We start from the raw sequence: 21,518 nt of genomic DNA on the forward strand, positions 1-21,518 counted from the left end.
CTCCAACAAGCCCTTTACCCCCCCCCCCCCCCCCAATCATGTGTAGGTGTATCAAGAAAACTCTCCCAAGGCTCGATGCTGGCGCTCTAAGAGTGTGTGTGTGTGTGTGTGCGTGAGCGCTTCTCATGTAGCCTTGTACAGTAATACTGAGGAGGGAGTCCTCTTCGTCTGGCGCAGTAGCTCTAGTACGCCTCCAGATGCGAGGAGGCCGCTCCCACACAACCTCTGACCTCTGCAGCCCAGCGAGTCACCACCGCTGCCGCCGCCGCTGCCGCTGCCGCCCGGCCTCAGACGGCTGTGTGGACCCAGAAGCACAATCATTCTCCTCATCCTTCTATCTCTACAGACTCTGACAGAGATGCTAACTCAGTCAGAAAGGGAGGCAAACCGATAAGCATATTGCTTGCAAAAAAAAAAATAAGCACACACACTGACAGACAGGCAGACAGATAGATAGATAGATAGATAGATAGATAGACAAGATGCAAACAGATGAGATAACCGGAGAGAGAGTTTTTAAAAGCACATTGAAAGACAGGCCGCTTTCTGAGTCTGTCCCACTCCCTGCGATGTCAAAAGGATGTGTTTTTCCAGACAAATCGTAGCCTCTGTTTCTCTTCTGTATGAGCGGAGGAATGTGGTTAGCCGGACTTCCTGACCTGTGTGTTGTCTCTCTCCATGTTGTTGTTGTTGCTGTTGTTGTTAATGTTGCCGTTGTTGTCGTTACGAGTGTGTGTAGTCCCTGCTGATGCTCATGTCAATGTCCTCCCACTCGTACAGTAGTTATTCTAATGATCAGAACGACAATATAGATGTGTGTCCATGGATTTTGAGACACTCGCACACACACACAAACACACACACTCGCACACACAAACGCACACCCACACTACATTGGTTTTAATCTTGCTGGTGTTCTGCTTTGTTGGTGTTTAGCTCCATCTATGGAGGTTTGCTTGGAAATGACTCTCCACATTTACATACAGTTACATGCAAAGACACATATATATACAAGCACACTCATGCGGTGTATCCTTTTGTCCTGCTGCAGTGAACAGTGTTTTTAAAAGATAATCCTATATTTCAATGCTTTATATAGTACATCCAGTATACATAGTTTATAATATACCTGGGTATTTCAGCTGTTAGAGCTCCCTCTAGTGTTGGTTAGTGAAACTGCCTCTAATCTGCCCACCTTATATCTTGTCTCCCCTCCTTTTTTTTTATCTCCCTCTGTGTCTGTTTTGTTAACTCTGCATCTCTCTGTGCCTTGGTAGTGTTTGTTCATATATTCAAAATATTATTTGATTATTATCTTTAATGTTATTATTTGTCCTGGTTCCTTGCGAAACCTCGCTCCTTATGTGTCTGTTATGTCAAAAGTAGCTTATAAGGGTTGAGTTGTGAGTCCAATGTGATCCCCTAAAATCAATCACCCTGTCTGCAGTCCTCCTGTAACCATTGAGAAGCCTTGTACGAGGCCCCTGTACGCTGTAATAAATTGGCTCTGCTCCTCCTCGGCTCCCCAGTTTTCAGTGGTCCCCCATGTAGACCAGACAGTGGATCAACCACCAGTGTTCATCCCAATGAAGAGTCCACTTGTATTTTTATGCTCTTTAAAAACAAAGATATATTTGAGAGACAGACGGTTCTATGTGAATACTAATGATGATAATTATAGACATTGAATTGAGGTGAGCTGATTGAGCCTGTACATTTATGGTTGAGTTGTGGATGTGTTGTGACGGCTGTTGTGCCATGGTTGGGTTTAGGTTGTGTTTCTGCTGTGACGATGCATTCCTGTACAGCTGTGATCAGAATAAATGTATAAATTAAACCTTACGTGACTCTTGAAGTGTGGTTATTTTAGAACTCTTTTTTTAGGAACTGTCAGAAACTATTTTGAGACTTTTTCTCTTCAGCAACCCCAATATTTACATTAACAACACCCTTAGCCACCACATTTTTCCATTCAGTCAGAAAAGCTGAGTATAGTTAGGTTGGCAATATATTACATTTTAAATTACATAAGGAGTATACGTTCTACAATTATTAAATATAATGGGATTTTTCAGGGCTATCTCCAATATTATTTAGACTTAATATCTAATATGTTGACAGTTTTAGATTAAAAAAAAGAAAAATGCACACTATAATGCAGATATACTAACTACAGAAAATATAATTGGACAGTTAAATAACTGAATTCCAATTAAGTGACTTTTAAAATCCTATGAAACAGAATGGGGTTGGGTTGTTTTCCTGTCTCTACTGGAGGATTTTAGACCAAATTGTATGATGTAGCGCTACGTTTTGCCTTAATCTGAACTAGGCCTAACCCAAACCAGTTGGCCTTTGGAGTAGCTTATTCGTCGAATGATAGATGTTGTTGTTCAATGCTAATACAATCACCGTTGTTCTACCTTTGTTTTAATGACTATTTGTTCAGTTAGTATTGCCCAGTATATCAATAAGGCCCCAATAAGCACGAACATGGCCAAGGAGTCCGACAATAATGTCTCCACTTCACAGAAAGTCCGACAAACGTAGCAAGCTAGCAGTTAGCCATTAAGCTAACCAGCCTAACTAGCTAGCCCAGAAAGGGGATGGACTTCCGTTATACGGAAGCCGTATAAGTACATTTCCTCTGGCGCATCAGTACTTCTCGGCAGTCTGTGGTCCGTCACCACCACCACATGCAGCATGGAAGGAGAGATGCACACTCGCTGCCTCGTTCAGCGGTTTCTTACTAACTTTAAGGCCCTGCCTGCAAAGAGAACCGAGCTGAAAGAAACCTGACCGGTGAATAAAGTGAGTATCGTGTTGCTAACATGCGGAGGACCTTGTATGCTAACCGTAGATGCTAACCTTTAACTTACCACGTTGGTATGAACGGCAACACGTGGATGTCCTGCAAGGGCCAGGCCTGCCACGTGGTGCTTCCACCTCCCTTTAATATTAACTTAACTTTTTTTAAAAGTAACTAATCCAACTTGTGACATTTGTCCACAAAACAAGTCTGAGCTGGGTCACATTTCAGCCCGAACTTAGTGTAAATCTCCTTTTTTATAAGAATGTGGTGTTGCATAATGACTATGTAAATCTTTAGACTCTATTCAAATCTGGTCTATTATACTATTATCGGTACAAGCATGGGAGTTGGTTCTTGATCTTAACACAGTATAAATGGCAGGTCAAAGATCCATCACATAAGCACATTAAAGGGTGTTTTAAATTAAAGTTATTGTGTTGGAATGAAATCACACTGGTGCTGCTGGAATATATTCATTACCCTGACCTTTTTTTCCATTCGTTCTTTCCAGTAAGTCACATGTAGGCCTGCTGCACCTGGACGATTTGCATGAAGGTTGAAATGGAGAAACAAAAGTAATTTGCCTTTAAGATGGCCCTCCCTGGAAAAGAGAAACCGTGAGTTGATCTGCATCCCAAACAGAAATGTGAATGAATAAAAGGATATGATGGACTGGTAACACTTTGAGGAGCATCCTAGTAACTTCCTTCACACTTTTGACAAAGGTGAAAATAGATATGACACACAAAACACTTTATAATGTAATTATTTATGAATATTTAACAGTAAGGCCACACCAACTTGTCCTACGCCTCTTATTAGGGCTTAATGGGCACTCTAATTTTCTCATATGAGGGTCCATTGATTTTTAAATGTGTATCATTTTCTATCTTATTTTTTACATCCTACTCTTTTGCCTTGCAGATGAAGCTGGTAGAGCTGAATGTGGGGAGACTGAGGGGCGGTTGTTGCTGTTTAAGCAGTCTGAAGACTCAGGACCTCACTGGTTTAAGAGCTGGTGAGTCCTTGCCATGTGTTGGCATGTGAATAACGTGTAGCCTGTGATGACAAAATCAAAGTACTTTTCTGACACCTACTATGAGAGCTGAACTCCAGCTCCTGATTCTAGCTTTATTCTGAGGCTTAGTTATTATTATATTAGTGCAGTCTTTGTCCTAAATGTCCCTTTTTAAATACCTTTCCCCCTAATTGTTACAGATCAGAGGCAGCAGTGTTTCAGATGGTCCTGAGATCGACGTTCTTATTGACACAGCATCTCGTTAGCTGTGACGTCTGGTGAGTCCTTGCCATGTGTTGGCATTTTAATAACGTGTAGCCTGTGATGACAAAATCAAAGTACTTTTCTGACACCTACTATGAGAGCTGAACTCCAGCTCCTGATTCTAGCTTTATTCTGAGGCTCAGTTATTATTATATTAGTGCAGTCTTTGTCCTAAATGTCCCTTTTTTAAATACCATCCTCCCTAATTGTTACAGATCCGAGGCAGCAGTGTTTCCGATGGTCCTGAGACCGACGTTCTTATTGACACAGTATCTCGTTAGCTGTGACGTCTGGTGAGTCCTTGCCATGTGTTGGCATTTTAATAACGTGTAGCCTGTGATGACAAAATCAAAGTACTTTTCTGACACCTACTATGAGAGCTGAACTCCAGCTCCTGATTCTAGCTTTATTCTGAGGCTCAGTTATTGGTATATTAGTGCAGTCTTTGTCCTAAATGTCCCTTTTTTAAATACCATCCCCCCCTAATTGTTACAGATCAGAGGCGGCAGTGTTTCAGATGGTCCTGAGATCGACGTTCTTATTGACACAGCATCTCGCTAGCTGTGACGTCTGGTGAGTCTATTCAGTATATTGGCATTTTAATTAGGTGTAGCCTGTGATGACAAAATCAAAGTACTTTTCTGACACCTACTATGAGAGCTGAACTCCAGCTCCTGATTCTAGCTTTTATCTGAGGCTACAATGATCACATTTCTGTGTCACACGGGTTGTTCTGGTCTGATCTGTCTGTCCTTTTTTTGCAGGTGCCCCAACACCAGATAACTGATGCCCTCAAGCAAACGGAACAAACCTGAAGAAAAAAAACTACATATGTATTTAAAAAGAAGTGAATAAAACTGCTGTAATTGCTTTAATACTATTTGAACCTGTCTTTTGTTTAAATAAACAGTAACTCTTAACTGTTTTCTCTGTGGTCTGTTGTGGTGAAACTGGGAACCCTTTGTATACTTTTTATGTAGTATTTGTGCCCCAAAAATAGCAGTAATCATAAGACAGATAATGGAAGTGGTTTGCTTGCCAGAAATGCTTTAACTGAAGGTGTTATATGACCCAGTTGGCTACAGACCTGCTCAACAGTTTTCATATTTATATAAGTTATATATGTTAATATAAACATTGCTGGATACTTGGCATTGGTGTTAGCAGAACGCATCCAAATAAACAATTTTGCATGCGATTGTGGCTTGAAGGCACAATCTGTTTGAACCTCCATAGATTTGTATATTCCCATAACTGAGGAGCTGTAAAGTTGGGTGTTTCCATCATTGGCGTAAAACATTTAAAGGTTTCATAGAACAATGTAAATCTAGCTCTTATTGGCCCCTATTTTCATGACTGGAATAGATTTAGGAGGGACTTAACATTTGGATTTCAGATTAACAATAGAGTACATAATTACACAAAAAAAAAAAACATTTAAACTACATGAGCCTGAGATTTGAGTGAAGAGTCTGAGGTTTCACACCTCGAAACGTTTTAGTCTATACACTACAGCTCGGTACTTCAGTTGTAACACTAAAGGGAGTCGATGTGGAACCAGGGATGAGACATTTTGTCCCATCTCGGATTTTTCCGGTGACTTCGCTCTTTAACCTCATTTCTAATTTTAGCACAGATCTCAGGGGAATCTCTCGTAGCCTATTACCACAGAAACCGACACATCCGGTCATATGAATTTTTAAAAAATTTAAAAAACGGTGTGTTTTAACGTTTAAGGGCGAGTCCTCATTTGCGTGTCCCCCTGGCCTCTGGCGCGTGTGTCCAGATTTCCATACAGGTGCGTCTTCGGCTCCAGCCGCTCGTTTGACTGTCAAACCAGGCGGCGCGGCTTCCTTTTCCTCCGCCCTGCGCATCCCGCATCCAGTCGCTACCAGAGAGGAGCGCAGGGGAGTGCCCTGCACCGCGGACAGCCGACACACACACACACAGCCTCCTCCTCCTCCTCTTCCTCCTCCTCCTCCTCCTCCTCCTGCACTGAAGCCGGACTCCTCCGCCGGGCAAAACTCCACCGACTCCCGACTACCAGCTGCTGTTGTCGCTGTCAAAGCCCCGTCTGCATCTCCCATCAGCCGGCTGCACACTAAAATCGACCCGCGGTCCTCTCCGGTAGGCCTGACGGTAAGAGCGGTTGTTTGTTTGCGTGCGTGTGTATGTGTGTGTGGAGGAGGGTGGGTAATGCATTTCCATTGACACATAATCACGATACAAATGCGTTTGACACGATGTTTTAGCTCCACTGTGACCAGCTGTGCTCGCTTCATCCTCCTACGACTTCATTTAAACGTAGATTTGCGATCAGCAGACTGAAATATCCCAGATTCGGTGAGCGATGGAGGCTGATGTCACTGTGACACATTTGGAGGATGTTATGATTAAATGATGGCCTTTTTTTAATGGAACATCTGGCTGCTGGTGAGACAGGAGGATGGATGCTGGTGGAGGAGACAGGCAGGCAGCGGACTTACTTAGATCCATTAAAAATATGAGGAGGAGGAAGAGGAGGAGGGAGAGACAGTTCCAGTAGAGAAGACTTAACTGATCCTGGTCAGCCTGAACTCTCATCTGGGCCCTCTCTCTCTCTCTCTCTCTCTCTCACTCTGCTGTAATGTGGCCTGTGGCAGGGTGGGGCACACTTTACAATTAAAGTATAAATACTTAAAATCTTAAACCTTAGAGGAATGTAACAACGGGCATTTCTGTAAATATTGTACTCAAGCTGACTATAAAAACCTTTCTAATGTACTTCTGACGTGGTATAACGCTGCATTAATGCGCCGTTTCCTCTACAGCCGTGCATTCGAGGTATTTGTACTTCAGTGTTTCCATTTACCTGACAGTTACTCTGAAAGTATACAGTGCGAGTACACTCTGTTGCCAGTTTATTAGGTACACCAGGCTAAAACTAATGCAGTCTAAAACAACAGCACGACAATAAATAAATCATCAATGAAGGTTATAATGTTCCGTTTGGTGTGGATTCATTTGGGATGATATTGGAGGATGTAGTTTGATGTGCTGTTGAGCAGTATTGCATCATACATAGGTATGTGTGTTATTTATCCTCAATGAGAAATAAATGTGTTGAACAAACCTCTTTGTATAATACGATGTAGTTCGACAGCATCACAAACTGGGGCGATGTGGCCAGAATTTAATATGATATAGGTCATTTCATATCTCAATAACGATGTGTATCACAAAATAGCATGTGTTTCTGTTAGTTCAATGACTAAATTAAGAGTCTACATGAAATAACCACATGTTAAAGCCCATTTCTTTGTATACTCTCGTGTGAATTAAATACTAAATACTTCCTTAGTTTTCTTTGGTCCAAAAAAATCCAATAAAAATACCAAAACCAACAATGAATTGATTCTTCTAACCCGTGTTGTGTGTGTAGGCTGATATTTATTATCCCTCTGTGCTGTAAAAACAGCTAAAAACACATTAGTGCACCACACGGTTACACCGGCTGACATGTTCCTTCATTACGATGAACACGAGCGCTTCAGATTATTCAGAGTTGATCCCGCAGAGCTGCTGCCGTAAATACTCAACAGAGCACCAAATGTGTATTAATCCGCCAATGTAAATAGTCCCCAATAAATAGGCTATATATATTAGTATAAAGAACGTTTTAAAATCTACTTTTGGTATTTTTATGGGATTTGCTGTTAAATAGAGTATTTCTACAGTTATTTAAAGGTTCAACATCTTCCATCAGATACAAAAATGCCAAACAGTGTCCCTCACTAGAGGTACAGACACTTAAGTACTACTCACGGCAGGTTACATCAATAGGTCAGAGTGGCATTTTGACAGCAACTATCTCAAAATGAATGTGTCCCGTTAACCTCTTCCCTCTGGTGAAGCTCTCCAGAGCGGCTGCCATCTGGTCTTCATACGGGTTTCTCCATTATCGTCATAAACATATCAAACGGAGAAGTGGTTCCCACCGAGGGGTCACAACATTTATCTGAAGGGTCACAAGAGAAGAAAACAAGAAGAAAATATTTCTCCCTTCGAAATATGCTTTTTCCAGACTAACTTTCCTCTGACCTTTAAGAATTATTCAAATAAAGTGAAGGGAAACACTCTGTGGTTGCAAATGTGTACTGGTTGTGACCAGACGAGGGGTTTTTAATCACCGGGTCGGGTTGTTTTTGGAGAGGAGACCGCTGCAGGAAAAATCTCCCGACGATGAACTAACTGGGAAAAGGAAGACAACTCCCATGATGCAACGCTGCTACTACACAACGTCACGACCCCTTGCGGCATAAAAAAACGATATATCGTGTGTTTAACTGTAGAAATCACACAAAACATTTGATATATCTTGATTTCCACCTAAATGTTCATGTAAAGTGTGTTGTGTGTGTTTCTTTTGTGTATGTGTGTGTGTGTGTGTGTGTGTGTGTGTGTGAACAGAAGTAGCATCATGGAGGAGTTAGACGTTCCACAGATGAGGAGAGAAGTGGAAAGCCTTCAGTATCAGCTGGCAATCAACAGAGAGAAATCCTCCATCACCGTTACTGAGTGAGTGTGCAGTCCACACACACATATATATATATATATATATATATATATATATACACACACACTCTCTTAAGTATTGAGGATCAGATTCGTGCTCACAGTGTTTTGTCTATTTCTAGGCTGGTGAAGTGGATCGAGGGTTGCGTTTGTGAAGATCCATTTCTGAACCCTGAGCTGATGAGAGCTAACCCCTGGGTGGAGAAGGGCAAGTGTGTGATCCTCTAATGGTCACACACACACACACACACAATCACAGATGCATATAAACTAAAGAATCATGCACTCCCACGCAAAGTCACGCTGCACTAACCCACCCATTCTCTCCCCCTCTCACACACACACACACACACACATATTATTGCTATCATGTTTATTTATTGGGAGACTCCTGAATGCTTTTAATTTATGTAAAGACTACTGTGTGTTTGTGTGTGAGCGTGCAGCACCGAGTAGCTTTCTAGAGGTTTGTTTTCATGGACTGCTGAGAAATGTTCAACAACACGTTTTTATTGGCTCTTTACACTGTCAATCAAAATAAAGACTGTTTTGAATTTAACAACTGGATTTTGGATTTATTGATGCGCTTACATGTAACATACAGGCGGTTGTGTGAGTGTGTGTTACAGTAGTTCTCGGATGTAGACATTTCGTCTGACAGCGTTGGACATGCCCTCGTTGAACCGGAACCACACGTCACTGTCGCCCACCGCCTTCCCCATACAAACAGCAGCACACTTCTCACCTGCAGAGAAAGGGAAGGAGCCGTTATTATTGGGTGTTTTTCTATTCAGAATCAGGTTTATTGTGGTGTGTTGTTTTGGTGCTTCACAAAAAAACAAGTACTGCAAAAGTCATGAATCACAAATATAAAATAGACATTTTAAGTAAAAAATAAGACGGTAATATAAAGTTTTATAGACTACACGGCTGATTGCCCTTAAAGCTTCTCTCAAGTGACCTCATGACTAGTCAATAAATAAATAAATTAACCTGGCGATTGTTTGCTCAATGCATTGATTATTAATCATGATAATAGTTATTTATATCGCACTTTTCTGCTTCACAACAAAAGACGAAATGCAAAGTAAAAGATAAAACAGACAAGAAATGCTAAAAACATAAAAATGTCAGAAATCACAATTTCCCAAAGCCCAGTGCTTTCTCTGAACCTCAACAAATATTCAGTTTATTTTCATAGACGGGTACAAATACTCAGTTTTAGAATCCGGAACGAGTAAGTTTCTATCATTTTAGCTTTGAGTGCGACTTAAACCATTAATTAATTGCCAAAACTGTCGCGGATTAATTTGATCAACTAATCGATTCAGCTCTAATCTAATCCTCTCAAGAGATAAAAATAAACGACTTCCCCAGTGGGAGGATTTGAAGCTCTCTCGTATGATTAGAAAACCTGAATACCTTTTCTCTCAACATTTCACCTTTTTATCAGCTTTAGCTCCGAGAAGTTGTGATGAAAAACAAACCCTAAGTTCTGTCTTCTAGAGGCTAAAATAACAAATACTGAAAATGAGCATTAACTGGAGTCCGACTCACAGCCCAGTGTGCCGTTCCGTATATCACCGACTTGACTCATCATTTCCATCAACCGGTGTTTTACTCACGTCGCCACATTTCACGAAAGATTGTTGAAATATGCAGAAACATCTGCGTGACCCCTCGGGGCTCTCATGCACGCATAGCGTTTGCTTTTGATTAATCAAACATGTGAAAATGAAGAGGAGAGCTGCGGACCCCGTTGTTGATCCTACTTTGACCTACAAACAGCCACAGCTCTGCTTCTCCATCCCACCGATCCACTTCAGTAATGCAGCGCTTTCAGGAACGCGAGTGGTTTTAATGGATCCACTTTTCCTGGAGCGCTGAATCTTGGCCGATGTCAACGACTGAATAAAAAGCAACAGGTATTTGTGCAAAGCATGTTTTGAGTTGCAATTACAGTAATCACCTACCTGCACACACCTGTGAGCCAAAATAAGACGACTTTGACTCGGACTAATATTTGTTTAAACCTGTTTTTCCTCCACAGTTAAAGGAACAGGTTTCTGTGGTTGATGTTGATGTTCATGCAGTAAATGACAAACACTGCATATTGTTTATTACTGGATATTATAAGAAGTCACAGAGGAACAATAATATGCTCCAAAGTTGTGTCCACTTTCTGAAAATAATGAGAACAAGCTACACAATTCTGCTTTAATCGTTTGTGCAAATGTGACATTTGTTTTTGGTGCGGAGCTGCGCTGCATTTGAACACAGCCGTCCCCCGTTTGGTTCCCAGTGACACAAAGCTGCTGGAAGGCCGAACCACAGCAGACTTCTATGAATAAATGTAGCAAACTAAAGTATATAAGCAGCATTATACGTGTAGTAAAATATGTCGATTGTTAATTGTATTGGCTGGTGTCCAAATAAATTAAAAAAAATGTCATGTCAGGCCTTTTATGATGCCAGTAGAAAAATGATATTACAAATATTATGGAGGGAAAATGCCGGAGCTGTTGACAGTCCAGATCTCCCGCCCGCAGCGCGCCACAGGAGCTCTGAATTTGAAGTGTTATGCAAAACACACATCAGTTGTCACCTCTGTTTGTGTTTGGACCTGAACAGCTTTGTGTGAATGACGCCACACTGGTGTCGCACAGTCCGAGGGTTCTACAGTACCTGTCTCTGAGGTGGGCTGCGGTTTCTGGGGTTTGGGGACAACAACTCGACCAAAGAAGTCCACCTCCGGCTGCAAGACATGAAAACACACAAAACACAGCGTGAGGATGAGGATGAGGTTTAGTCAGGAAGTTTCTGGAACACAGTCCTCAAGAAGGAGGTCACTAACAAGGAACGATCACATCACACACCATCTCTCATTAGCCTGATTTCACAGTTTCGCCATGAGGGACTGTAACCCAGTGGCTCCTCATTATCCTCATTTCTGCCCTCTAGAGGTTCTCTCTATTCCTGAAGCACTAGAGCTGCAGCTCAGCCAGAGGGGCTCTGATGGTTCAGGGCAAACAGATACTGGCTCCACCTGCCGGCACCAACTAACACATAAAGACCACGGGACGCTCAGACAGTGCTGATCCCCGACTCAACTAGGGGATTAAATAACCAAAGAAAAAGGTCAAAACTATAAGCAGAAATGGTCAGTCCCTGAAAAACACACCCTGTAGGAACAAAAAAAGGTCTTAAGACTGAAAGTGCTGCAGCTGAAATGCTTTAATCTTTTTAGTTTATCAATCCATGTTTATAATATCCATGGTGGTGACATTTTCAGCTTAAAATGTGCACATGTATACATGTTGTATGGGATAAAAGAATATATTTAATGGCGTAACAAATCAAATGACATTAAAGTAAAACTTACATGAACTAACATCAATATTTAAAGAGCAATATACGACATTCAGAGCATTATTATAGCAGAAAACAACTATTTTCTGTGTAAAGATATAGTGGAGTAACGTCTACCTGAGCAGGGAATGAAGTCACTCTCCCTCTGTGTGTAATCTGAGCTTCTCTTTGCTTTGTGAGCGTGCCCCACTGACTAGTTTGTGGCCGCCGCTCTACACTGCTCTCATTCATATTCAGCTCATCACTGACCACAGGAAGCTGTGTACTTGTATTAATGGTTTTGTGGGGACGTAGTCAGATTATGGAGAATCACTTCTGTGGATAAAAATAAAATAAAAAAAACGTGTCCCCACAAGTTAAACCATCAAACTGCATTAATATTAAGTCTATAGTTGAGATTACGTGAGTTAAGGTTAGGGTGCATCTCCAGGGAATCTATGTAAGGCGATGTAATGTCCTCCGAAGTGAGAAAAACACGTGTGTGTGTGTGTGTGTGTGTGTGTGTCTCACCCTGATCTCCACTGTGGTCTGTTTGACGATGTTCTCCAGCCTCTGCTGGTGGTTCCTGGTGGATGTAGGAGCGGCCCTCTTTTTTTCCTCCTCTCTCGGCTTAACACAGACACAGCAGATGAGAAACACGTTAGCTTATTAACTCGTCTACAGGCTGAGCCGTTTATAACAAAACCTAACATCTGTCTCACGGTTGCAGGGTTTCGTTGCAGCATCAGTTGCTCGGCTCGCCTCATCTTCTCTTGCTCCATCTCTCTGCCGATGGTTTGTTTGGCCTGATACGTCAGCTGACGGCGCGGCGGCAGACCCGGAAACCTCACGACCTCCTCGACACGCCTGCAAATACACACACACACTAAGTGAACGGCTCTACGCAAACAACAAGAGACACACATCGTTTAAACACAGACAGAGGTGAAACATGTTAGATGACAAACAAAATAACTTTAAGCTTCCTCTATTGGTGCCATGGTTTATGTTTTCCACAACAAAAAACACTGAATCTCTAAAACCTTAATCCTCTTACTGCTGATCTCAACACACGCACACGCACACACACACACACACACTATGTGACTGTGAGCTATTCATTGCCAGTTATAACTATAAAATATGAGGGATGTCTTCATCAGAACAAACTCTATAATGAAAGAGCTGATTGGATGGTTCAACATGATGGATTACATCTACGCAGCTAACACTAAGTAGTTTAGTCTTTGGCTAGCACAACCATATGTTCTATGATATCCTATGGTACATCTCCAGCTGTACACTCACTGTGTTTACATGCATGCACACAAATACAGAGTAATACAATTGAGACAATAGTTTGATGTAACGGAGTTAATTTGAGTCAGCATTGTGTTTCTTATCAATTTAGACGACGTAATTGTGTATCACGATATCAGGATGGTACAAATATTAGTGGAAATAAGAACAGAACTGAGATGAGCTCCACATTAAAGCACATCATGGTTAAAGGTTTAAAAGATTGATTTGAAGAGAAGGAAGTTCAAGTTTACTGCTCTTTTTCTGTCGGCATGTCGCTCCCCACAGATAGCCTCCAAAACCAGGCGCCGTTAACAATTCTGTCAAAGTCTGACCAATCAAGAGCCGTCCAATCAAATAACCCCGTTGGGACTGGCGGCGTATCCGCCGTCTGCGTCGTTTATAATGTATATCCCCGCGACTGTGTTCCAAGCTGTTATCCTTGAGAGTGTCAGAGAGAGGTGTTGTGGTGCGCTAGAGACGGCAGGTACAGGAAGGTGTAGACCAGCAGAAGCAGCAGCAGAGCCAAAACCAGAGGCAGGCACCAGTCGTTGGTGACCAGCACGTTGTCACAGCGAACCTGCAGGAAGGAGGCCCTGTGGGGGCGCGGCTGCTCCTCCACATGGGCCGGCATGACTGAGATGTATGTAGATCTCCCAAGTTAAAGCGCCAGTTTGAACCAAAACCTGCAGAGTTCTGCTCCTTTCACTTTTAATCTTTTATAACACGCCTCGATGTTTCAGATGGTCTCCTCCTTTCTCTAAAACTTCTTTCCTCCTCATTTTGCGGCTCTAATAAGTCGAAACCTCATGAACGCATCCTCTCACCTGTTTTCCCACCAGCTTGCTACTCTGCTCCCACACCACTAGCATCAAACACACACACGCACCAGGTGTTAAGGGATTACTCTCTAAGCCTCCATGCAGAGCAACATAGTGTGGACAAGAGCAGTGACCTTCAACAACCCCAGAAACACACATCTGCCCTGCATGTGTCCACATGCAATATACAGTTGAGTGCAGGAGTGTGTGTGCGTGTGTGTGTGTGTGTGTGTGTGTGTGTGTGTGTGTGTGTGTGTGTGTGTGTGTGTGTGTATACTCACGGCTCCAGGATGTATGTGTACTGCCCCTCAGGCGTGCGGTCCTGCCTGTATGAGAGGTTGTATGCCAGCATGGTGTTGATCAGCTCACGCATCTGCTCCTTCTCTCTGCTGCTGAACAGCTGCGGATTCACCTGGAAAGAGAAACACAAACAAACAAACACTTTACTTTTACTTGAACAGATGCAGGGCTGCAGGTCCTACATCAACACACATGCACAGGTTTACTGGACGTGGTTTTCCATACAGGCCGTAGTTTGGGACAGATGATGTCGAGGAGAAGTGTGAGAATATCGAGGGACAGGCTGAGCTGGCTGATCCTCGTTCTGATGCATGCTGGGATGTCGGCCAACATGGTGGACAAAGCGTTCCTGCTGCTGAGGAGCCGGGAGGAGGCCTGGAGAGGACAAGACCAGAGAGGACACAATAGTCTCTACACTAAACATCTTACGTGTTTTGTTATTTGATTATTGTAGTTTTTGTTTCTACATTGATTGTTGAGATCATTTAATCATCATGTCGTGGATTCGTACCTCGTGCTGGCTGTGGGGATAGCTGATGCGGGGCACGTGTGTGTGGGCAAACAGGAAGTGGAACGTGACGGACAGGAAGGGCAGGTATCTCATCAGGGAGAAGTTCTGCCCGTGCATAATCACATGGTTCAACCTGTCTGAGAAGGACAGCCAGTCCAGGGCCTCACACACACTCTGCAGGTTGGGGTCCCTCACACGCATGGACAGATAATTTTCATACAGACCCTGGAGGAAAAGAGACCCGATATCAGACCTAAGACGTCATAATGTAGAGTTTTATATAAACTATGAATGTGTGGCTCATCTGTTGTGTGTAAAGCACGGCACAATGGTTTTTTACATGACTTTTTCTGTGCACTAAGATTACAGGAAACTATCTTGAAGGCGTGTTCATTACCTGAGAGACCTTCTCAAACTCTCCACTAGATGAAGCCAAATGTAGAATGTGCTGGAACCTCTGAGCTCCACTTCCTGAACCCGGTGCCTCATCGAAGCCCTCACCAATACGTTTCCTGAGGGAACGCATTTGAATGTTTAGTCAACATCTATTTAGTTAGGAGAGAGGTTACAGATAAGACAGTAAAGCGATAGATAAGATTTCGTCGCCTTTGATTTAAAAAGGTGCGACGAGTTGACATTTGCCTGCTGTGCCTTTTTATTGTGCCAATGATTTCATTCTCCTGTGATGACCGCGGCCTCGATTCATTCATGCTCACTGATCAAAGTGCAAAATAAAAGTCTGTCACAGACAAGACTTTACTTTTTAGAAGTCTTTTACAGGTACCCTGAAATATCTAGTTTCCAATTTCCCTGTTGGTGTAAATGCAAACTTATAAAACAGCGACGGACCCGAACGAACGCTGCAGGGACCCCGACCACTCGTGAAACTCTCCTGATCTTTTGCATTTCACAATGTCTGACTAAACTTGAACTTTGGCTGCCTCCAGTAATCGTGGCCGTTTCTCAGCATCCAGCACAACATCATGAGACCCTCTGGTCAGACCGACTGTACCGTTTTGTACGTTGTAACTGGAAGATAGCCTGCCACAGATGGAACAAGCCTTTGTTCTGGTCCTTCTGCCCCACAGAGACACTCTGGATGGTCTTTGAGTTCACCTGCTTGTGGCCGCGACCGTGGAGGAACTGTGCAGACAAGCACACATATTGTGATATGATTATGCTGTACATCACTGCTCATGCAACACACAAGACTTTTTCTTTTACAGTGCTGCCACCCACCTGCAGTGTGTTGATGCAAGACCTGATGTCGTTGTCGGTCTTCTCACACAGCGACATCAGAGTGCCCGAGTCTACCTTCATCCCCTGCTCGAGGGAAATCTAGAAACAAAAACTCAATGTAAACTTGGATTGTTGGTGTGTACGCAAATGTTTGTGTACTCCTATGTGTGTGTGTGTGTGTGTGTGTGTGTGTGTGTGAGCTGACCTCTCCCAGTCTCTGTGTGAGGCGGGAAGGCTGAGTCTGGGGGAAAACCAGGAGGAAGGCCTGCTGCCTGAGCGGTCTGAGAGCTGGAACATATCTAAAAGGAAACGTATGTAATCAGATAATGGCTGCAAAGAGAACACTAGTTCCTTTGTGATACTACCACAGTCTCTCTTACAGGTCGTTACAGATGCAGATGATTGGTCGAAGCAGGATGGACTCCTTCTTCTTTTTCTTCTTTGTGGTCTCTGCACCGGCCTCCCCACCGTGTCCATCTTTTCTGTTCAGAGCTGCTAACAGGATGTTGATGGCAGCCTGTCGAACACCACAGATGAAGAAAAAGAAATCACTAATAACCAAGGAGATTGAAGGAATGCTTTAACACGTTTCTTTTACTGATTTTAATCGTTGGAAACGTACTGTAGGTGCTCCGTCGATCTCATCAATGATGAGGCAGTTCGGCCGCTCATCGGCTCCCAAAACCGACTTCATCTGAGTTGCTGTGTCGATGCGTTTCTGGAACACCTCTGCACTGCGATCGTCACTGCAAAAACATCAACTGAGGTCACAACAGGGAACCTAATTATGATTTACTACGATTCTTAGTGTCATTTTTAATTTGCGTTTGTCTAACCTGGCATTGATTTCCACCACGTTGTACCCAGCATGCTTTGCTATGACATGAGCCAGGGTGGTCTTTCCCAGACCTGGAGGACCAGACAACAAAGCCACCTAGAGAAAGACCAAAGTAAAAGATATCTTGTAGAAAGACTAAAAAGGTCATTAAACTGAAATTGCCCACGACAGGAGTATGCAGGCGTGTTTACCTTGAATTTGGGTCGTTTGTACTGATCCAGTTCGGCCTCCAGTAGCTCCTCAGTCACCTCAATCTTGGTCTTGAAGCGATTCGGATTCTGATTGGGTTGATTGGGTTTGAATGAGTTCTGTTTGGGAGCCTGTCTGTCAGACCGGACAGGGCGGGACTTCCTCTCTCTTCCAAACACAACGGTGTCCCAAAGTTTCAACCACTTCAGCAGACAGCGGTTGGTAAACTACAAGGAAACAGTGACACACAGCGGACATCTTTAACGACATTAAAGAGGAACTAAACCCCCCAAAAAACCTTTTTGCAGCTGAAAACCAATGTTTATGGATATTTAGTGGTGTTGTTGATGTATTCAGGTTTCAAATCTTTTACTATTTTAATCCACATTTTAGTGCAGAGTATTTCAATTCTACATATTGTGTTATAAATATGCATAGCGACTGCCCTCTTCCTGAGACAAGACTTTTGCAATTATTTTAAATAGTCCCTTTACAGCACTCCTACCTAACCACAGTAATAGTGAGCATGTCAGCGATTAGCTTAAGCTAATTAAAAGGGTTATGGTAATTCAAAAACAGAGTGTTGCAGCGCTATGAGGCACTTCAGTAGAATCTCTGGGGTTCAGTTCGGCTTTCAAGAGGTTTCATTCACTCAGTGTGGATGCATGTAGACGTGCGGTTACACAGAAACACAAAACATGACTTACATCGTCACTGAGAAGCTCTGTGTAGTGTCGGGGAGAGAATCTGTCCACCCAGAGTCGGGAGGTTCGTCCCTCCGTGTCTTCAGCATCGTGGTTCTCTCCATCGTCTCTGCTTTCAGGCTGAACGAGCTCATCGTTCACACTGCTGGAAGGTGACACAAGATAAATAAACAAAAACATGTACTGCTGCATGTCATCGGACTGTTGATGTGTCAGTGTGACAGAGACAGGCGGTGAGTTACCTGGCCAGCAGATCGGTGACACGCTGAGATTCTTCCATAATTTGCTGGTGGCGCTGCAGGATTTCAAAGTAAGAGAAGAAATTTAACCAAACTTGCAATCTCAACAGCCTGAGAGTTACAACATATCTGCATCTGTTGATCTGAAATACATCAATTTAATAATATCAAACATTTGCTCAGGTAAGTAAGCATTGTTTTGTATCAGACATTTAATGTAGATCTACTCTGTTGGTATGACAATGGTTGTTCTAATCTCTGTATTTGGTTGATCCAATGTTTGGATTTAGAGAAACTGACTAAACTTTTAGCACCTGGAATTAATGAGAATCAATAGCGTGTGGAGGCTACTTGGCAGATTATTCACAAACAGCAGCAACCTGGTCACTCACCCTCTCTGCCTCCTGCTCTCTCAACACACCTATTGGCACTGCCAGCAGCCCCAGTGCACCCTGGGAGTTTGGTACCAATCTGCAGTCCACCACCTGGACACACACACACACACACACACACACACACACACACACACACACACACACACACACACACACACACACACACACACACACACACACACACACACACACACACACACACACACACACACACACACACACACACACACACACACACACACACACACAGATAAATGCAAAAAAAATATGTATAACGAACACAGGCACCTGATGTGTGTTTGCTAAGAATGAATCAGTATTCAGGACGAGATGCTGCCAAACGCATGCTGTGTAACGTTCAACGTGCCGAGGAGTTTAACCTTTGTCCCTGTGTCTTCTGTTTGTCTGAGGTAGATCCGACTCCCCGATGAGTCGGTCACACTGACGTACTCTCCATCTAAAGGAGGCCGCTTCAGCACATGCAGCGATGCTGGCGCCGCTGTGGGACGTCGCCTGGGCGTCTCTGGGATTGTAGCAAAGCCACTTATATCCAACGCGGCGGGGGTTGACCTGAAACACACAAACATGCTCAGAAGTGTGTTTTTAAATCAAAGATATATTGTTCAATCAAATGTGAAACATGTCATCGCATGCTTCAATAGGACAAAGTTATGTCTTTAGATTCCTACTTTTTGTCTGAGCAACATGTTAGAAAAAAACTAAAATCCTACAGGTTGCATTGAGCAAATGTTTTTGATCCGAGCATCTTCCTTTTGCATAAACCAAGTATTCTGTGTAAAAAGAAAACATCTGCCTCCTACTGATGTCTTCCACTCACACTGCGTTGATCACCGGCCCATGCGTCGCTCCTACCTGAGGTTGCCAGGTGTTTCGTACTGCTCCGGAGAGGACGGCGGTGAGATGTCATCACTCTGCGACGGGGCTTTGCTCTCTTGAGTCTGCAGTGAGTTGAACAGTCGCTTGACCACTCCCGCGTCCTGCTTCTTCCGCTTCGCCTTCGGGGCTGCGGGTGCAAAAGTCCGATTCGAGGGGACAAACTTACAACAACCATCAAACACGACAAGGACGAACGAGACCAGTGTGATCTGAGGGTGAACTCACTGATGGACGGATCCACCAGCAGGTGCTCTACGTCACCAATGTTGCTTTCTGGAAGCTGCTTCTGACGTTTCCCCGGTTTGGAGGATTCCTCTGAGCCAACACACATAAATAAATAAACAGACAGCCGAGACAATCACTCTGTTACGAGGAGTATCTCACATATTGTATGAACAATGCACACAACATCTCACAGTAAGGACATTACTTTCACAGTCTACATTAATAACTTCCATCCCACTGTCTGGGGCTGTATGCAGCCACTAAAATATAAAAACCCACAGAACTTAATTCAATCACAGATCAAATGCTTCCAAGAGATGTGTCGGGTTGAATTTTGATGCACATAAACTCGTAAAATGATTCACAAGACATAATAAATACACGTAGGCGTAGGTATATGTGATATATTCTCAGGCAAACTACTTAAAATTAAAGCAAACTAGGTGTTAAATGCAAAATTTTTGTGAGTTTGATGACTAAACGAGAACTGTTAATTGTGCAGTTCAGTAAGTAAAATGAACAACAGATCAAACAGAGACGGAGGTCTGCAGTGTAGAAGTACAAGTAAAAATGTTACTAAAGTACATAAGCAAAAGTACTTAATTATAATCCAGTAATATGATTATAATTATTGATGCATCATTGTGCACATCACTTTAATATTGCAGCTGGTAACAGGTGGAGCTTATAATATATATATATATATATACATATATATATATATATATATACATATATATATATACATATATATATATATATATACACATATATATATATATATATATATATATATATATATATATATATATATATATATATATATATATATATACATATACATATATATATATATATATATATATATATATATATATACACATATATATATATATATATACAGTATATATATATATATATATATATATATATATATATATATATACATATATATATATAAATAAATTTAAAAATATGTATTTAAATAGAAAAATATAGATGTTATTGTTTGTATTTATAGTCTGAATCTGCAAATAAAATGTCAAATAAATGTAGTGAAGTAAAAAGTACAGTATTTCTCATTGGAATGAAGTAGAAGTATGAAGTAAAATTAGCAGAGAAATAAATGTACTCAAGTAAAGTACAAGTACTGTACCTCAAAATTGTACTTAAATGCAGTACTTGAGTAGATGTAGCCTACTTGGTATCACTACACCGGGTTGTACTATAGGTTTATGGTGAAGTTAAGCTCACGGGTCAGGTGTGAGGGGTGTGGAGCTTAATGTAAAAGTTTAAACTAAAGACTGATACGCCTTCTATTTCTCAGTTAACGTCGTCCTTCACCTTCCATCTGAGCCAACGCGTCCAGCTCGTCGGCGAACTGGTCGTCGAAGTCGTCCTGTACCCCGTACATTTCGTCATATTCGTCCATGTCGGCTCGGACAGCTACACGAGACAACCAGCGACACGGCAATGTGTTTTAACCTGAAGACAAACACACTCCTCTCATTAATATTCCCTTCGCGACTTCAGCAGCAGATTTGACGGAGCAGCAGATTTCCCGGCAATTTTTGTTGTTGTTACGGATCACTTCCGGGTAAAGCGATTCTTCTTCTTCTTCTTCTTCTTCTTCTTCGTGTGAATGTTTGCAGTGTAGACGCTGCTGAGCGTGTTACTGAACTTCACAGGATACAAACTGAACTGTCGAGCTGACATTACTGACATTACTGCCGAGCCACGTACAAAACACCAAAAAATCATCATTGACTGATAAATTAAATACATGGAAAACCAGTCAAGACTTCTCATAACATTTAACACTTTTTCACATTTTGATATTAGTTTAGTTAGTTTACAATTCAAAA

The 21,518-nt window shown here is 42.4% G+C and overlaps 2 protein-coding genes, 1 long non-coding RNA gene and 4 other non-coding genes across 11 annotated transcripts; 6 read left to right on the forward strand and 1 right to left on the reverse strand.

Moving 5' to 3' along the window:
* The first annotated feature begins 2,652 nt into the window (after window positions 1–2,652).
* Window positions 2,653–5,014, forward strand: LOC142949709 (uncharacterized). 2 transcript variants are annotated; one of them, XR_012954067.1, is made up of 7 exons: window positions 2,653–2,811; window positions 3,324–3,429; window positions 3,737–3,830; window positions 4,031–4,108; window positions 4,310–4,387; window positions 4,590–4,667; window positions 4,859–5,014. It is a non-coding gene; the product is annotated as an uncharacterized LOC142949709 (long non-coding RNA). The 2 variants fall into 2 exon arrangements; XR_012954066.1 differs by lacking the exon at window positions 4,590–4,667.
* LOC142950164 (small nucleolar RNA SNORD60) lies at window positions 3,869–3,957 on the forward strand. Its single transcript, XR_012954134.1, has one exon. It is a non-coding gene; the product is annotated as a small nucleolar RNA SNORD60 (small nucleolar RNA).
* Window positions 4,147–4,235, forward strand: LOC142950165 (small nucleolar RNA SNORD60). Its single transcript, XR_012954135.1, has one exon. It is a non-coding gene; the product is annotated as a small nucleolar RNA SNORD60 (small nucleolar RNA).
* LOC142950166 (small nucleolar RNA SNORD60) lies at window positions 4,426–4,514 on the forward strand. The gene has a single exon (XR_012954136.1). It is a non-coding gene; the product is annotated as a small nucleolar RNA SNORD60 (small nucleolar RNA).
* On the forward strand, window positions 4,706–4,794 carry LOC142950160 (small nucleolar RNA SNORD60). The gene has a single exon (XR_012954130.1). It is a non-coding gene; the product is annotated as a small nucleolar RNA SNORD60 (small nucleolar RNA).
* A 406-nt stretch (window positions 5,015–5,420) lies between the features above and the next one.
* Window positions 5,421–9,390, forward strand: gng13a (guanine nucleotide binding protein (G protein), gamma 13a). Its single transcript, XM_076091518.1, has 3 exons — window positions 5,421–6,233; window positions 8,544–8,651; window positions 8,771–9,390. The coding sequence occupies exons 2-3, from the start codon at window positions 8,554–8,556 to the stop codon at window positions 8,874–8,876; spliced, it is 204 nt and encodes a 67-aa protein (XP_075947633.1). The 5' UTR covers window positions 5,421–6,233; window positions 8,544–8,553; the 3' UTR covers window positions 8,877–9,390.
* chtf18 (CTF18, chromosome transmission fidelity factor 18 homolog (S. cerevisiae)) lies at window positions 7,783–21,276 on the reverse strand. 4 transcript variants are annotated; one of them, XR_012954068.1, is made up of 24 exons: window positions 20,998–21,276; window positions 19,654–19,743; window positions 19,405–19,555; window positions 18,912–19,101; window positions 18,529–18,621; window positions 18,140–18,192; window positions 17,901–18,042; window positions 17,196–17,420; window positions 17,003–17,100; window positions 16,789–16,912; window positions 16,547–16,683; window positions 16,372–16,465; window positions 16,167–16,265; window positions 15,940–16,070; window positions 15,325–15,439; window positions 14,928–15,152; window positions 14,642–14,791; window positions 14,398–14,528; window positions 12,719–12,863; window positions 12,528–12,626; window positions 11,334–11,403; window positions 9,240–9,393; window positions 8,264–8,324; window positions 7,783–8,091 (listed from the first exon to the last, which is right to left on the reverse strand). XR_012954068.1 is itself a non-coding variant. In XM_076091516.1 (23 exons), exons 1-22 carry the CDS (start codon window positions 21,083–21,085, stop codon window positions 9,272–9,274), a joined length of 2,772 nt encoding a protein of 923 aa, XP_075947631.1. In that variant the 5' UTR covers window positions 21,086–21,276; the 3' UTR covers window positions 7,783–8,091; window positions 9,240–9,271. The 4 variants fall into 4 exon arrangements, 3 of the variants coding, with proteins under 3 accessions (XP_075947631.1, XP_075947632.1, XP_075947630.1); XM_076091516.1 differs by lacking the exon at window positions 8,264–8,324; XM_076091517.1 differs by lacking the exons at window positions 7,783–8,091; window positions 8,264–8,324 and having other exon boundaries at window positions 9,138–9,393; window positions 17,901–18,039.
* Between the last annotated feature and the right edge of the window lie 242 nt (window positions 21,277–21,518).

Source organism: Anarhichas minor, unplaced genomic scaffold, assembly GCF_050575085.1.
Source record: "Anarhichas minor isolate MPS153535 unplaced genomic scaffold, ASM5057508v1 ptg000014l, whole genome shotgun sequence".
Taxonomy (NCBI): domain Eukaryota; kingdom Metazoa; phylum Chordata; class Actinopteri; order Perciformes; family Anarhichadidae; genus Anarhichas; species Anarhichas minor.

Coding starts and splice junctions, on each gene's coding strand:
- gng13a (XM_076091518.1), top strand. CDS start 8,554: ATGGAGGAGTTAGACGTTCCACAGATGAGGAGAGAAGTGGAAAGCCTT. Junction 8,652..8,770: donor TCCTCCATCACCGTTACTGA/GTGAGTGTGCAG, acceptor GTCTATTTCTAG/GCTGGTGAAGTGGATCGAGG.
- chtf18 (XM_076091516.1), bottom strand. CDS start 21,085: ATGGACGAATATGACGAAATGTACGGGGTACAGGACGACTTCGACGAC. Junction 16,913..17,002: donor GTGGTGGAAATCAATGCCAG/GTTAGACAAACG, acceptor ATGTTTTTGCAG/TGACGATCGCAGTGCAGAGG. Junction 12,627..12,718: donor TGCAACGAAACCCTGCAACC/GTGAGACAGATG, acceptor GTCTGTGTTAAG/CCGAGAGAGGAGGAAAAAAA.